Here is a 15793-nt window from a genome sequence, read left to right as displayed (position 1 = left end):
AATTTTCTCCCCAAATGAAGGCTGCTTGATATTTTCTTATAATTTGCTTCACGTAGCAGATAAAGAAAACCTGCTTCAAAGTCCAGAACTCACAATTCCACCATTAAGGACGAGCAGCAAGAGTTCTAGTCTTCTACCATAACTCGAGGAGCTATTTCTTCTGCAGCTTTAAGGGGGCTTGAACTGATTTCAATGGGTGTCATCAGCTTTTAGAACAGACATGCAGGTCGTTCGTGAGCAGGACACAGGCAAAGCCCCGACCCCTTAGGAGCAAGGCTTTCTCTTATTTTCTAGTATCACTAGAGAAGAAAGGGAGCCCAGCCAAGTCTCTGCTTCAAGCTGGGGAAGGCTTTATCTGCTTTTGCTGGGATGAGGGTGTCTAACTATCTTGGCAAGGATTAATTGTAACCATTTGTTTTCCAACAAGCCACAAACAGGTGCGTGCTTCTTTCTGATCTTTGCAAAGTTTGGTGAAATAGTGAAAAAGAAAGGGTAGGGGAGAGCTACAAAATATGACTTGATTTATTTTAAACATACTATTATTATCGTGCTATTGACTTCTGATGCTTCTTCCATTACCAACTACTGTAGTCCTCTTCCTCTTTTACTTATAGGCATTCCAACATTTTATGAGACATTTTGCAGTATTTCCCTTGAGATGATTGTATAAGGAAAGAAGAAGAAAAACAGAACTTTGTCACAGAACTAAAGAGTATTGGAGTTAGAGGTTTTGGGGCGAGGCCATCCGCTGTGGGCCCTGAGTGTCACTGGATGCTTTTGCTGCCATGCCAAGAGCACAAGGCCCTTTCTGACCTTTACCAGGGCCATTTCTCAGGGTGTGTTTGCAGAGAGCCACCCAAGCATGAGGGATTGCCTCCCCCTGGCAGAACATAGAACTTGCTTCCACTTGCTGTAAAAGCAAGTTTCCCTGGGCTCAGCGTCCCTCTCCTGTTCCATAACCCACTGCGTGTGCAGGCACCTATCTGGGGTGCTGGCTCTCCACCGTGGGACTTGGGGGACAGAAGCAAACCCACATAAAGTAATGTTGCTGGTAAGCAGTGAGTAACAGAGTCCTTAGACTGACCAGGAATCTCATTTCCTCTTCCAGCATCCATGAAATCGCAGCAGGCTAACTTATTAGCTTGTATGTCATGCAAAATCTCAGATCCTGACACAGCCTGACAGAACTTCCCCACGTTGATTATTTTTAGTGTAAACGGTTACCTGGGAAACAGAAAACTAGGAGGATTATGCTTGTGTATTGAAAGTAAGAAAATCTATTAGCAGCCTAGCATTTTAGAGCCTTCCTAGCAACTCATGTGTGTTCTTTTATAAAATACTAGTTATCACTGCAGCTTTGACTCCTGTGCCCTTCTAACAATCACTTTGTCTTATTAAAACAGAATCCCCTTTATGCTTCCAGAGCCCAATGATTAGTCTTGATTTTAAAGCAGATTATTTTATAATAATTTAGTGGAACATGTACCCAGCTGAAATGATTGATAATAGTAGGTTCAGATACAGAGAATCACAGAAAACTCAAATCATAAAAAGCTAGAATGAAGTGGTTCTAAGAAATCAGGAAAACTTTCAGAACCTATGGCAGGAACGTTGCTAAGGATACAACGGTCAGACACAGCCAAAGCATCAAAGGTTCACTTCTAAATATGGGGAACAATCCACTATCACTCATTGGTAGTGTTATTTGATTAATTCCTCAATGTTATTTTATTCAATATTAGAAAAGCAGAATTAACTCTATTCTAATCCCTCATTTGAGGAAACGTGTCTATAATAAAGTTACCTCCTCCACAGGCTTATGGTCAATTTCAAACATTTGGAAATTCTATAGTATCTATAGCTCATAATAAATACTAAAATAAACTTTCTAACTAATATATATATGAAGGATTGAATGAGCAAATATTGGTTGAGCCCGAACTGGAACCCAGGTTTGCTCTTCTTCAAACCAATGCCTGTTGCACTTTTGATAGATCAGGGTTTTCCAAACAGTCATTTGCATACCAGCATTACAGTTTGGGCATAGTAAATTAATCATTTAATTAACATCAATTTGAAGTTGGCTTGTTCTAGGCAACCACATCTGCAAATTGAGGGTTGGTTGTATTATTCGTATTTTTCAATTACAATAAAATATGTCACTATTTTTAAAAGCTCATCTTATACAACACGTGGCATAAGAACCAATCTTAGGGAAACACTGATAAGCAACTTTGTCTACAGGAAAAACAAGCATCAAGACTGCATAATCATTCCTAATTCTTTTCTTTTTTTTTTTTCATAAAGTTCAAAGCTTGATTCCATGGAGACCCCAATGTCCTTCTAAATCTCATTTGAGAAACTCTAAAACTATACCGGTAATTTCTTTTTCTCTATTGAACAAATGAAAGAAAATAACTCCGATCAAATTCGCTAACTATCGGTTATTATCAGGAAACTATACTCTTGAGAAAAGTATACATGAGGAACTTCATTTACCAAATAGTACGGCATACTATTAAGTCTAGTTTTGAAACCAAGTTTCAGCAAGTAGAAAATATTCTTTACTCACCAAATTTGGGACAACACTCATTCTCCAATGAATTCAGTAACCTTTCAAAGGAAAAAAATAAGTAAAAAGAAAAATGAGACTTCTTATTTAGGAATGAGATGAAACACATTTTGCAAATCAATGAGCTTAAAGTATCAGGGAACACACCTGGTTACACTTGAAATTTATCAAAATGACTCCATTTAGCATATTTCACTTTAAAATACCTACCGTATGTTTAGAACCCTCTAATTACTTAAGACAAATAAGTTTTCATGTGCATGAAGAGAGTATGTCAGACTGGAACATCAAAATGATCTTAGAAGTTCTCTATTTTATTATTTATCATTTCTTCCTCACATACTTCATAGCTTTGTAACAATAATTTTCAATTTGGAGTTCCCCATTCTCTATGAAGAATATTTTAACTTTATGCCATTATTAAGATGGCTTATGATATTAATATGTGCATATCCCAGATCACATGAATGTTCATTTTATAATCAAATATTTCTATTCAATTTCAGTAGTTTCTATTTGTACTTGCATATTTTCCATATTCAGAGGAAAACTTGTGGCTACTTTTAAACCATTTTTTAACTGAAAAATATAATGCAACTATGGAATGCTGTATAAAGTAAGTAGATAGTTTAAAGAATGTTCACTTCATGACTGGTTGGCCAAAATTTCAGCTCCCTTTTTATATTCACTTGGGTGTACTTATTTTTTTTGGTCACATTTTTGTTATTTCAATGATAATTTTTTCTATTCAAGGGCACATCTTAATTATCAGCAACTGTTTATCCATTTTGCAACATTTTGTGAATGTTATATTGCTCTCTAACATGATTATCATTTTCTATGTTATCTTTTTTTGGACAGTTTGTCTTAGACTTCCTTTAAAGTTTAAATTATCTAGCAAGATACATGTTTGGTTCTGGGATTTTAAAAAATCCCAGAATATTATGAAATAACCATATTCTACTTTATGGCAATCATTTTCTTCCATCTTTTAGATGGTTTTATCATCCAAAATAAGCCATAGGATTTTTGTCTGTTTTTCTTTCCATTCTTTTTTCCCCTAGTGCAAATTATTTTCTTTTTGTTAAAGGGACTGTGTGTGTGTGTGTGTGTGTGTGTAATTTTGTTTGTTTGTTTGTTGTTGTTTTCCATAGCCAGATTCTGCTACTTTAATCCAGGAGGTAGATTTAACACATATCTCTGTCCTCTGTATTTTGTGTTACACTGCTACTGTTAGGGCTTGATCAGATCATGTTGCAATTTTCTTTCTTGCCTTTTTTTTTTTTTGGCAAGACATTTCAAAGGTGGTGGTGCATTCTTCCATCAGAAAATAAACACAGTCTGGCAGGTTCCCTTTGTGATGTTAGTAATGTCGGTGCTCAGTGTTTCCATCAGCTTCTCAAAAAATCTTTCCCATGATACCTCACTCCCAGAGCCTTTTAGACATTATTTTCCTAATCATCCCTTCCCCTTATGTTATCTTTTCCCAAACTTGGAAAGCCTTTATTTCTTCAACTATATAACAGTACCATGCAATCTTTCCTTTGGGGAGTCTGATGACACAAATGCTACATCTTTTGTTATCTCTCATTCCTGAGCTTTTGGGGTTGTTGTTTTATTTCCTCAATCATTTTTAATCCTGTTGATCAGACCGGATGATTTCTACTGAGGTATCTTCACGTTTGCGCTTTCCTCTTTCATCTGCAACCTGCCATTGAGTCTTTGCAGACAGTTTTTAATTTCAATTATTTTATTTTGCAGACATAAAATTTCCATTTGGTTTTATTTATAGATTCTATTATGTTGCTTATACTTTCAATTATAACTTCGATTTCAGGATATTTGTGATTGCTTTTTCAAGTATTTTTAAATAGCTGCTTAAAAATCTTTTTCAGATAATTTCAACATTTGTGCCATCTTAGCGTTGGTATCTGTTGATTGTTATTCTCATGTGAATTGAGATTTTTCATAGTTCTTCATAAACTGAATAATTGTGGACTGGATCCCAGACATTTTGACTATTACACTATGAGCCCCTGGGTCTTGTTTAAGCCCTATGGAGAATGCTGATATTTTTGTCTTAGTAGGAACTTGAACTGGTTAGGTTGAGGCTTCCAGTTCCAACCCATCTTCTTTCGGCTGTGGTTCCAAAGTCATTTCAATTTGGAAAGTCTTTGCAGTCCTTTATTTTTACTTAACTCTAACAATCCTAATAACAATTCAGTACAGTAGGTATTATGATACTCATTTTACAAATAAAAAGATAGGTTTCAATTCAGCCCATCACTGTTGGACAAGGCACTCTTTGAACCTTGATTTCCTCATCTGTAAAATGGGATTAATACCTAGATGATTGGGTTGTTTGATGACTGAGTAAAATAACACATGTAACATACCTAGCATATTTCAAACCCTAAAGAAATCCTGGATAGTCTTCTCATTAAAATAATTGGTTTTATTGAAGAAAAATAATATATAATGCAATACACACATTGTAAGTTACAGGAGATGACTTTTGACAATTGTATACACTGTGTAACTACCACTCCAGTTAAGCTATTATAGAACACTAGAAAGTTCCCTCATACCTTTCCAGTCAACCCCTTCACTTGTCTCCAACCCCAGGCAATCACTGACCTAACTTCCACTACAACAGATAAGTTTTGTTTGCTCTAGAACTTTAAACTAATAAAATCATACAGTCTATACATTTTCTGTCTGGCTAGTTTTACTCAGCATAATTCAGATTCACCTACATCAGCAGTTTGTTCCCTTTTATTGCCGACTAGTATTCCATTATTTTACTGGGATGTTTTTCTGTTATTGACTGAAAGAGTTCTGAGATATCCTTAATTCAAGTCCTTTATCAGATGCTGTATTGTGACTATTTTCCCCCAGTCTATAGATTATATTTTCATTTTCTCAATGGTTTCTTTCAAAGAGCAGAAATTTTTAATTTTTATAAAGTTTAAGTAATCACTTTTTCTTTTATAGTATGGTTTTTTTGTGACCTTTCTCAAAAAATTTTGCAGTCTCCAAGAGGACAATGATTTTCTTTTCTGTCTTCTTCTAGAAGATTTATAGTTTTAGCTTTTATGTTTCAGTCTGTGATCCATTTTGAATTAATACTTTTGTGTATGCTATAAGGTAGGTGCTGAATTTCATGTTCCCCAGACTGATTTCCAGTTGTTCCAGCCCCTTTCTCATAGAATTACCTTGGTACCACTGTGAAAGTCAACTGATCATATGTATTATGTGTGGGGTGATTCCTAGATTCTATTCTCTTTCATTTATCTGAGTGTCTATCTTTATACTGGATGCTCCATTTATTTTATTGCTTCAGTTTTATAATAAGACTTTAAATAATGTAGTATAAGTCCTCTAACTTTGTGCTTCTTTTACAAAATTGTTTTGGTTATTCTAGGTCATTTGTTTTTCCACATGAATTTTAGAATCAGCTTTAGACCATAATTACTAAGAGAAGTGAAACTCATGGGACCAGAACCACAATTGTCCAGGCTCTCTGTTGAGGGGCAATTTTTATATTGTATTGTATCCTAATAATTTGCTCAGGACTTCCGGGTCTATGTTCAATTTTACATCTTCTAAGGCTTTGTCTGATTTTTGTATAAAGGTAATGCTGTTCTCATAAAATGAGTTGGAAAGTGTTCTTTCCTATTTTACTTTCTGGAAGAGTTTGTATAGAATTGGTATAATTTCTCAACATATTTGGAAGAATTTACCAGTGAATTCATTGGTATCTGGAGTATTCTTTGTGGGAAGGTTAACTTAATAATGACATTAAAAATATAGATACAGAGCTATTCATATCATGCTATTCTTGAGTGAGCTTTTATATTTTTTCTTTTCAAGGGATTTGTCCATTTCATCTAAATTATCAAATTTATTGGCATAAGATTGTTCATAATATTCCCTTATAAGCCTTTTAATGTTTATAGAATCTACAATGATAGATCATTCTTGCTATCTGTAATTTATGTGTCTTCTCCCATTTTTTCCTAGATAAGTCTGCCTAGAGCTTTTAATTTTATTGTTCCTTTAAAAGAATCACTTTTTGGTTTCATTGTTTTCTATTTTATAGTTTTTCAATAAGGTTGGGTTTTGCTCTATATCATTTTCTTCCCTCTGCTTGCTTTGAGTTTAATTTACTCTTCTTTTTCTAAGTTTTTAAAGTGAACACTTAGACTCTTGATTTGAAACTTTCCTTGTTTTCTCATATAAGCATTTTATGGTAAAAAAAAAAAAATTCTCTAAGCACTGCTTTAGTTGCATCTCACAAATTTTGACATGTTTACATTTTAATTTAAAAGTATTTTCTAATTTCTCTTATGACTTCACCTGTGACCCATAATTTCTTTAGAAGTGCATAGTTTAGTTTTCAATTTTTTCACACATCTGTTATTGGTTTCTAGTTTAATATCTTTGTGAGCAGAGAAAATATTTTGTATGACTTTAATCATTTTAAATTTGTTCAGGTTTGTTTCATGATACATTATGGTCCATTTTGTTGAATATTTCTTGTGCATCTGAAAAGGTGTGTTCTCTAGTTATTGGGTGAAATATTTTATAAATGTCAATTAGGACAAATTAGTTGATGAGATTGGTCAGGTCTTTTTTATCAATAGTTCCCAAATTTGCCTGCACTCTGTTGGAATGACCTGCATATCTTCCAAAAATATTAACACCTGTAGCCCAACCCTAGAGATTGTGATTTAATAAGCCTGGGGTGTAGCCTGTTCTTTGGAATTAAGAGATTCCCAGGTGATTCTAAGGCAAAGCCAAGCTTGGGACCTGGGTTCTGTATCCTTACTGATTTTATGGATACTTGTTTTACAAATTACAGAGACGGGGTTGACGAACTCTCCAACTACAGCTGTGGGATAGTTTCTTTTGCAGTTCTATCAGTTTGGTTTTTTAATTAGGATTTTGTATCTTCTGAATCAACTGACATTTTTATCTTGTTTTACTATGAATTTCCCTGATTACTAGTTAAGGTAAACATTAGTAAAAATCTTTCTGGCATTCAGTTTTCCTCTCCTGTCAGTTGCCTATTTATGTTATTTGAATATTTTTAAATCTCAAATTGTCAGAATTCTTTATATTTTCAGAGCTTTACTATATTCTCCCAGACTGTGGCTTGTTTTTAACTCGATTAAAATGTCTTCTTTTCTGTTTTCAAAATTTTTAGCTCTGCTGATTATAAAACAATCAAAATTTAAAATATTTTCCTTAACGAATAGCACTGTTTAGTCTGGTTTAAAAAATTCTTCTGTATGGTGATGTCATAAAGATAACTGTTTTCTAAAAGTGTAGAGTTTTGTTTTCACATTTTACATTTACTTCACTTGGAATTTACTTTCATTTGTGGTGTGGCTGGATCTAATTTCATATTTTTTATATGAATAGCCAATTTAACTAGAACCACCATAATGTTTCTTTTTCATTGCCAATTAACAAAGACATTGTACCATTTACACTCCCAACAGTAAAGGTCTTTCCCATAACCTCACCAGCACCTGTTTCTTATCAGACACCTTTATTGTATACAACTTCCAGGTACAGGGACTCCACTAATTTTCTTTTTGTCTATTCTTATGTCAATACCACCTTTTAAAAAATTGCTTTTAAAACAACTACCACATGATCTAATAATTTCACTTCTGGATATATACCTCAAAGAATTGAAGGCAGGCTCTCAAACGGATATTTGCACACACCATGTTCATAGCAGTATTTATAGCAGTTAAAAGGTGGAAGGAACCCAAGTGTGCACCGATGAATAAATGGATAAACAAAATATAATGAAATATTGTTCAGGTTTAAAAAGGAAAGAAATTCTGATACATGCTACAACATGGATGAACCTTGAAGATGTTATGCTCAGTGAAATAAGTGAGTCACAAAGAGACAAATACTGTTTGATTCCACTTACATGAGGAACCTGAAACAGTCATATTCATAGACAAAAACAATGGCGGTTGCCAGGTGCTGGGGGGACAGCTAAATGGGGAATTGTTGTTTAATGGGTATAGAGTTTATATTTTGCAAGATGAAAAGAATGCTCGTGATTGGCTGAAGAACAATGTGAATATACTTAACACTACCGAAATGTACACTTTTTAACGTATTTTATATAGTCCTTAAAAGGATTAAGTCCACATGTCAGCAAACTGTGCCAGAAGTAAAAAGTCAAGAAACAGGTTGACATAAGTCTAACCTCTACAACTCAGAAAAATGTGCCAAAGCCAAAACAGTGAGGTATTACTACCTTGTACTCAACATATGTTAAAAACAAGCAGGATCTGCTTTATGTCAAGTGCTGGATATCTACGAACGGTGTCAAGCCAAAATTACATCACATCGTAAAGGCTGGCACATAATAGCATTTCACATTGCGTGTTATGACCTTTGTTTACTCTTAAACTTCAGTTTCTGTGTGTGCTGTGAAGATCAACATGGAATAAAGTGAGAGAAAGCGCTACATACCAAAGTACTAAGGCATCAAGGCATTTTCTCAACTCTAAAATATTATTAAGTGGCCAGGTGCGTTACATATTTTATAAGAGTCTGGGGAGGATGCAGAGAGGAACAATCCACTAATCCACTAGAGATACACTTACGAGCTTTCCGACTTGGGGAATTTAAAATTATATATATATATATATATATATATATATATATATATATATATATATATATATATATATATATATAATTATATATATACATATGTATATGTATATATATTCATATATATATATGAATATATATACATATATACACACACACACACATGTATATATATATATATATACACACACACACACACACGTCTTTTACAATTGAGGAACCACGGTATTGCATTGGTTTTATCTGTTATAGACACAAATGCCCTTTTCTTAAATTTCAATGATTTCTCTCTCGCCCAGTGTTTGTTTTTACCAACCTTCTTTCTGACCTCAATTTTCAGGCTCCTACCAAGCGAGACTGAAGAGATGCTTAACTTTGACAGACTTTCTCACCCTTAACTTCGCTTTTGTGCTGTCATTGGCTGTTGCTCTTCCCGGACCCGCCCACAACTACCTCAATCCTGATTGGATGCCAATGTCCTTTTGTGGCAAAAGGTGGGATCCCGGAGCTTTGAGAAAGGATGATTGGGGCGTCGGGCAGCTAATGCGCAGGCGTGCCTTCCTGAGTGGGGATTGGCGGGCGATGGGGCAGGACGAGGCGGGACTCCCGTCTGGGCGCACGCTCTGTGAGCGGAGAGGGAGGAGCTGCCGATGTCAGTTGGGCCAAGTGTTTGGGCGTGAGTCTTCTTCCCCATCCTCCCGCCTCCCGGGGTCTCCAACTGCAGGTGAGGGCAGTCGGGGGCTGCGGAGTTCCCGGGCGACTAGAATTGCTGCCTCGGTACCGCCGAGGGCGGGGCGGGCTGGAGGCGCGGCTCGGCGCCCCGGGGCCCCGGGGCGAGCATCCTCGGGCGTGGGCGTTTGGTGGGCGGCTGAGGCCTGGCTCCCTGCAGGGCCCCTGCGCAACCTCTTTTTCTCATCTTCTCCGTTTTGGGCCCAGAGATTCCTTTGGGGTGGGGCGGCCCGCCGTTCCTGACGCGGACACCCTGCTGCCTCCTCCCCGCCGCTCCTGAGTCGAAGGCAGTTGTCCAGGCCCCCTCCGTCCCCGCCCGCCCTGAGATGGGCCTGCGGGAGAGGCGTTTGGGTGCGATGGGGCCTGGCACGCCTACACCTGGCCGTGGCTGCCCTGCCGAGAGCCGGGGAGGTGGGGGAGAGGACGCCGAGGCGGGGAGGGTGGCGAGGGCGCGGTACGGTGAGGGCTGGCGACGTCTTTCCAGGCGCGTAGAGCAGCTCCCGGGTCAGTTTCTTCAGGGGCTTCTCTCAAGGGTCCTACTGAGCAAGTTGTGGGCTTAGGATTGGAAAGAAGAGGATCCAGTCCTGAAAAGCAGGACCTGTGTTGTGCAATCCCGATTCCAGTACTATGACGTAATAATATTAAAAGACACACTATGTTGTGTTCCCAACCCCGTACCTGCCTGGGGAGCCACAGCTATGCCAGTATATTCTGTGCCGGTGCTCGTCGATTAAGCTCAATATAGCGAGCTATTGTCAACTCCCGTTCAGATCCTCGTTTGGCTAAACAGTTACTTAATTTGTGCATTTATGTAACCAGAAGTCAACACTTGAACGAACGCGAACAATTGATGCAGCTTGAAGGGAATGAAATTTATCTTCAGTTAAAAGAAATATCAAAGGAATTTGACATCAAGAGTTGTAAGATGTTTGGCAAACTTAGGTGAGGGCCATATTAAAGTTTCTTCCGTTGCATAATGAAAAAAGGACTTTATAGTTAGACCTAAGGTACAGGACTTGATAGGTAGACCTAAGTTAGACCTTGGTACAGACATTGGCCGTGAAATGTAAGGCAAGATACAGGGCCTTTCTGAGCTAATAGTGTTCACATCTGTAAATTGCAATGTCCTTCTGTTGATTTGATGAACTAATAACATATGTAAAGCATTTAGTATATTAATACACAATGAGATTATTTTAGTTTTCCATAACTTTTCTAGCATTGATCTTTTAAAAAACAATAAACATGCAGTGGTATTTCATTATGCATTTCTTTGATTACCAAGAAATTCAACATTTTCTCTTGTTCACTTAAAACTTCTCTTTGTAAACTATTTGTACATATCCTTTGCTTACTTACCCGTTGTTTTATCCTTAGAAACAGGGTTTTCAGGAGGGAATTCCCGCCCGTTCTCAGGAATTTTCATTGCTTTCCCTTTCCTGAATCCCGAGATACAAACTGTTTTCTGTTCTCTACGATGAATTGTTTCCACAAAGTGATGGCCGATACTACCAACCATCTGGGTTCAAGGAGCCGATTTTCCCAATTTCCCAACCAACTTTTCTTGGGATTCAGGAACGGAAAAGCGAAACAATTTCCTGAGAACAGGTGGGAATTCCCGCCTGGAAACCCTAGAAACAGTAATGCATATGAAAGGACACTACTAGACCACATCACTTGCTTTTGAAAAAACAAGCTTATGTTTTATTGCTGTGTGTCTGTGTTTCTACCTTTTTCTTATTGCAGATCAGTCATCAAGGATTTTCTATCCAAGGTCCCAAAGTTTGCTATCCAAGATGATGAATGCTGACATGGATGGTATGTTCTTTATTTTCCTTTTTTTGTATGTTCCTTGTTTTGTGGATGCTTTTGCTTTATTAGGTAATGGAAAGAACAGCTTATTTTAGAGGCTGGGATTTGGCTAATTACTTATTTATGTCCCTTCTAGTTCTGAAAAGGATTTAAGGCAGCTTCTGTTCCTTAACTGTGAGATGTTGGCAAAACACTTTATCTTCACCTTGGTGCCCTTATCTGCAATGTGGGGATAGAACTTTTTACTTCACAGGGCTCTTTTATAAGTCAAGTAAGATAATGAACATAAAACATTTTGCAGATCTTTCAGTGCTACACTACACTAATGGTACCTAATGTTAATAAATAGTAAATTTGAACCTTTTTATTACAGCAGTTGATGCTGAAAATCAGGTGGAACTGGAGGAAAAAACACGACTTATTAATCAAGTGTTGGAGCTCCAACACACACTTGAAGGTTAGCTTGCATTTTGTAGTTTTCTTGAATAACATCAATTAATTGAAATTGTAATCCTTTGTGTTGCTAAATTTTGTTACTGTGCACAATTTTAAAAAGTATAAATTTCAAATCCATTTCAATAGTTTTTTTTTTTCCCCTCCTGCCTGTAGCTTTGGCTGGTGATTTTAAAGAATAGATGTGCTTCAATAAGAAAGTCAAATAGTGTTCTTAAGCTTCCATCTTTAAGGTCTAACTTAATGCTAGTTAGTACATGAGAGCCCATTTTAAGCCCCCACATTGTGTTAAGTCTACTTAAACTAAAAACAATGAATTAGCCTCAGAGATTTAAAGGGAATTGATCTTTTTCCATTTTCTAAATGTCTTGCAGAAAATTCATACTAACACTGAAACATCTTTTGGTTTTTAATGAAATTAAGGTGTTGTTTTTTTCTTTTTAAACCAGAATGAGCAATCGTGTCACTCCAGTGGCTTCCCATTTCAGTTAATAGAAGCCAGGTTACTCTCTGGAAATAGACTCCCTTTTGCCTTTCAGAGCCACACCTCTGCCTCCTCCATTCTCCTTCAGATACGCTGACCCCTTACTACTCTTTCAGCGGGCTTCTGCCCAGGGTCTTAGCTGCTGTTTCCCTGTGCTTGAATCTTTTTCCCTCAGTTATTTGCATATCTGTGTGCTCTTCCCCTCACTTCCGTTAGGTTTCTGGTCAAATTCCCTTTATCAAAATAGCTATCCCTGACTATATAAAAGGGCAACTACCCTTTTGCTTCCTATGACCCCTACACTTCTTTCTTTTTCTCCCGACCCCCACTTGGAGCCTCCTAAATGCACATGTGCCCACATGCATATTAGCATGTAAGTTCTGTGGGGGCAAGAACCTTTCTGTTTTGTTACTGTTGCCACTAGAATAGTGCCTGGCTCTAGAAGGTACCCAGTACATAGTTGTTAAATGAATAAGTAGAGATAATGTTTTATTTGCTCATCAAGAACTGCATCTTTTGAATTTCTTGCTAATGTAAAAATACAAAATATCCAATTGCTTGGAAACCAACTTTCTATATCCAGTATGTGGATTCAGTTATATTCACTACCACATTACTTAAGCATTTCTGGTGAAGACATTATGGTTTTATGTTGATAACACATGAACCCAAATTTACATTTTAAAAATAAAGTCCTTAGTTTGTTAAATAACCGTTTAAAAACTTACTCCATGTAAATGCTGTTTATAAATAATAATATTTAGTCTAATGTGAAATCTCTTTTTAGCAATTTTGGCTATTGATTTGCACTCATTTTACCTTGTTTACCTTAATTTCTAAAGTAATCTGAATTTAAAAATAAATAATTAAGGATTGTCCTCTCAAGAATAAATCTTAAGCATTTTATAATATGGAATCATTGCCATCAGTGTACTGATAATGGGCTTTTTTAATTTTTAATATAGATCTCTCTGCAAGAGTTGATGCAGTTAAGGAAGAAAATCTGAAGCTAAAATCAGAAAACCAAGTTCTTGGACAATATATAGAAAACCTCATGTCAGCTTCTAGTGTTTTTCAAACAACTGACACAAAAAGCAAAAGAAAGTAAGGGATTGATATCCCTTCTGTTTTACGGAATTGCTGCTGATCTTTTTTGTTTAAAACTTGGATAGATTCCAGAAGTTATAGTACTTTTATTTGTGGCTTCATTGAATATTTATAATGTCAGATCTAGGCAAAATTAAGAGCATAACAGAAGACGTCCATGAGTTTGTGTATTATGTTAGCCTATAAAAATGTGAAAATGTATTGTAGAGACTTTATAATTAGAAATGCATATATTTATGGAACTTGATAATGTTTTATCAAATTTGCTTTGATTTATAGGTTTAGCACTGTCTTTTATTATCGGCATAGTAAGAGATACAAGAAAATAACCACCATGTTGTGAAAAAGTGACCAAAATCATGTACTGAATCCCCAGTTTTATGTGTCCTCTTGTCTACCATCTTGTGCCTCTTCACCATTTGCTTCTTTCCCATTTCCCTGCCCCTGAAGGAAAAAATTGGTTTCACACGTGTAATAGCAATTTCAATAGTTAATCATCTGTGAGAGTAGCCTGAAGTCTAATTGTTTGAACTTAACCAAAATAAGATACTTTCTCGGTTGGGACTTGTTATTTGCTATACAGTTATGCACCCACATCGTGACGTCTCAGTCAACGCCAGATTGCAGATACGACGGGTGGTAGCTCATATGGCCTAGGTGTGCAGTAAGCTGTACCACTAGGTTTGGGAAGTGCACTCTGTGATGTTAGCAGAACAGAATTGCCCCAGGACCTTTCTCAGAATGTATTCCTGCCGTTAAGTGGTGCATAACTGTATTTAGTAATAAGAGGATTGTTGGTTTCTCTTGAATCAATTGAAAGCAGAGGCTATAAAAATGACTCTTTCCTTGAAACTGAATCGTCAAATTGGAAAAATTTGTTGAAAACTTTGTTTTATGCAAAATAACTTGGTATCAGAAAAGCTGACCTCTGGTTTTATGGATGTTTGACAGAGAGCATTTTGAGGAAAAGTAGAAGTAGGATGTAAGAAGTACTTCGTAAACACTAGTAACCAACTGCGGACGTTTTGACTCCAGATCTGTGTCATCTCTGGCACAGAACTGATCTTTGGGAAACATATGAAAGTGGATTAAGTTTAACCTCACATAAACCGTATCTAGAAGAGTTACAAAGACTTTGGTCTTAAAGTATATTTATAGTACCCGGAAGATCAATTTTTGCAAAATCCCTTGTGTATTGGTATCAGCATCATGAATAAAATGGGAGAGTTTTACATGTATGCTAATTGATAATATTCTCAGTATTTTATCTTACTTCTCCCAGAATTTTCTATTAACCTACTTGGTTTGCAGAGTTTTAGTCATTCTTCAAGCTTTTAACAATTTAGTTTGTAGATTCCATTTGCTAAGGAAATTAATATCAAAAGTGATGTTAAAATGTTAAATAGAAAAAGAGTCACTAATATAGCTTATAGTTATTAGATTTGGCCTACTTTTAATCATGGAATAATCTGATGTTTGTATTGGTGTACGATTCAATGAATGACTTTAGCTGTATGAGTATATAATAGTCATACTGCAAAACATTTTGCATCCTTTTTGTGACCTAATTTTCAAACATTTAAAATTGTGTTGCAGTTTTGCTTTGCTGTTTAATAAAAAGCTGTTTCAGAGCTGTGTCGTGCCTAATTGCCTAAGTAACGGGTGTATAGTAGTACAGTGGTATATCCAGGGTTGTTCAAAGCCACAAGAGAAGTAGCATAACTTATTTAAGTACCAGTTACTGGATGTTTAGGGGAATAGTGTTTTTATTAAAAGAAATGTTACAGGATATTATCCATTAATTTGAAAAATAAAAGCAAGGAATTCAAAGAAGGATCCACGATTGCCACGGTGCTGGTATTTTTTAGGTTTGGCTAATCTCCCATAACAAGAGGTGATGAAGAGTAATCAATGGTAGGAAATGATATAGAAGTTTCTCTCCCAACTAACTAGCCGACTTTGTCCCACATAATCATTCAGAAATT

The 15793-nt window shown here is 36.4% G+C and overlaps 1 protein-coding gene and 1 long non-coding RNA gene across 11 annotated transcripts in view; one reads left to right on the top strand and one right to left on the bottom strand.

Moving 5' to 3' along the window:
- LOC141572755 (uncharacterized) overlaps positions 1 to 9609 on the bottom strand; it is a 147320-nt gene extending 137711 nt beyond the window's left edge. The window contains exons 1-2 of the long non-coding RNA XR_012498213.1: positions 9540 to 9609; positions 2573 to 2613 (exon numbers count right to left, since the gene is read on the bottom strand). This is a non-coding gene — a long non-coding RNA (uncharacterized LOC141572755). The remainder of the gene's footprint in view (positions 1 to 2572; positions 2614 to 9539) is intronic.
- The window catches only part of SCOC (short coiled-coil protein), a 61012-nt gene extending 45573 nt beyond the window's left edge, over positions 1 to 15439 (top strand). The window contains exons 1-4 of one of the 10 annotated variants that reach the window (XM_074338500.1): positions 9587 to 9717; positions 11699 to 11770; positions 12138 to 12221; positions 13667 to 15439. In XM_074338500.1, coding sequence (XP_074194601.1) covers positions 11749 to 11770; positions 12138 to 12221; positions 13667 to 13809 — 249 coding nt within the window. In that variant the 5' untranslated portion in view covers positions 9587 to 9717; positions 11699 to 11748 and the 3' untranslated portion in view covers positions 13810 to 15439. Of the gene's footprint in view, positions 1 to 9586; positions 9718 to 9795; positions 9948 to 10007; positions 10895 to 11698; positions 11771 to 12137; positions 12222 to 13666 lie in introns of those variants that run through there. The other 9 variants (XM_019730808.2, XM_019730807.2, XM_074338501.1 and 6 more) reach the window with 9 other exon arrangements.
- The last annotated feature ends 354 nt before the right edge of the window (positions 15440 to 15793 follow it).

Source organism: Rhinolophus sinicus, linkage group LG07 (genome assembly GCF_036562045.2).
Source record: "Rhinolophus sinicus isolate RSC01 linkage group LG07, ASM3656204v1, whole genome shotgun sequence".
Lineage (NCBI taxonomy): Eukaryota > Metazoa > Chordata > Mammalia > Chiroptera > Rhinolophidae > Rhinolophus > Rhinolophus sinicus.
The sequence above is the reverse complement of the archived record's forward strand: the minus strand, read 5'-3'. Positions and strand labels throughout refer to the sequence as shown.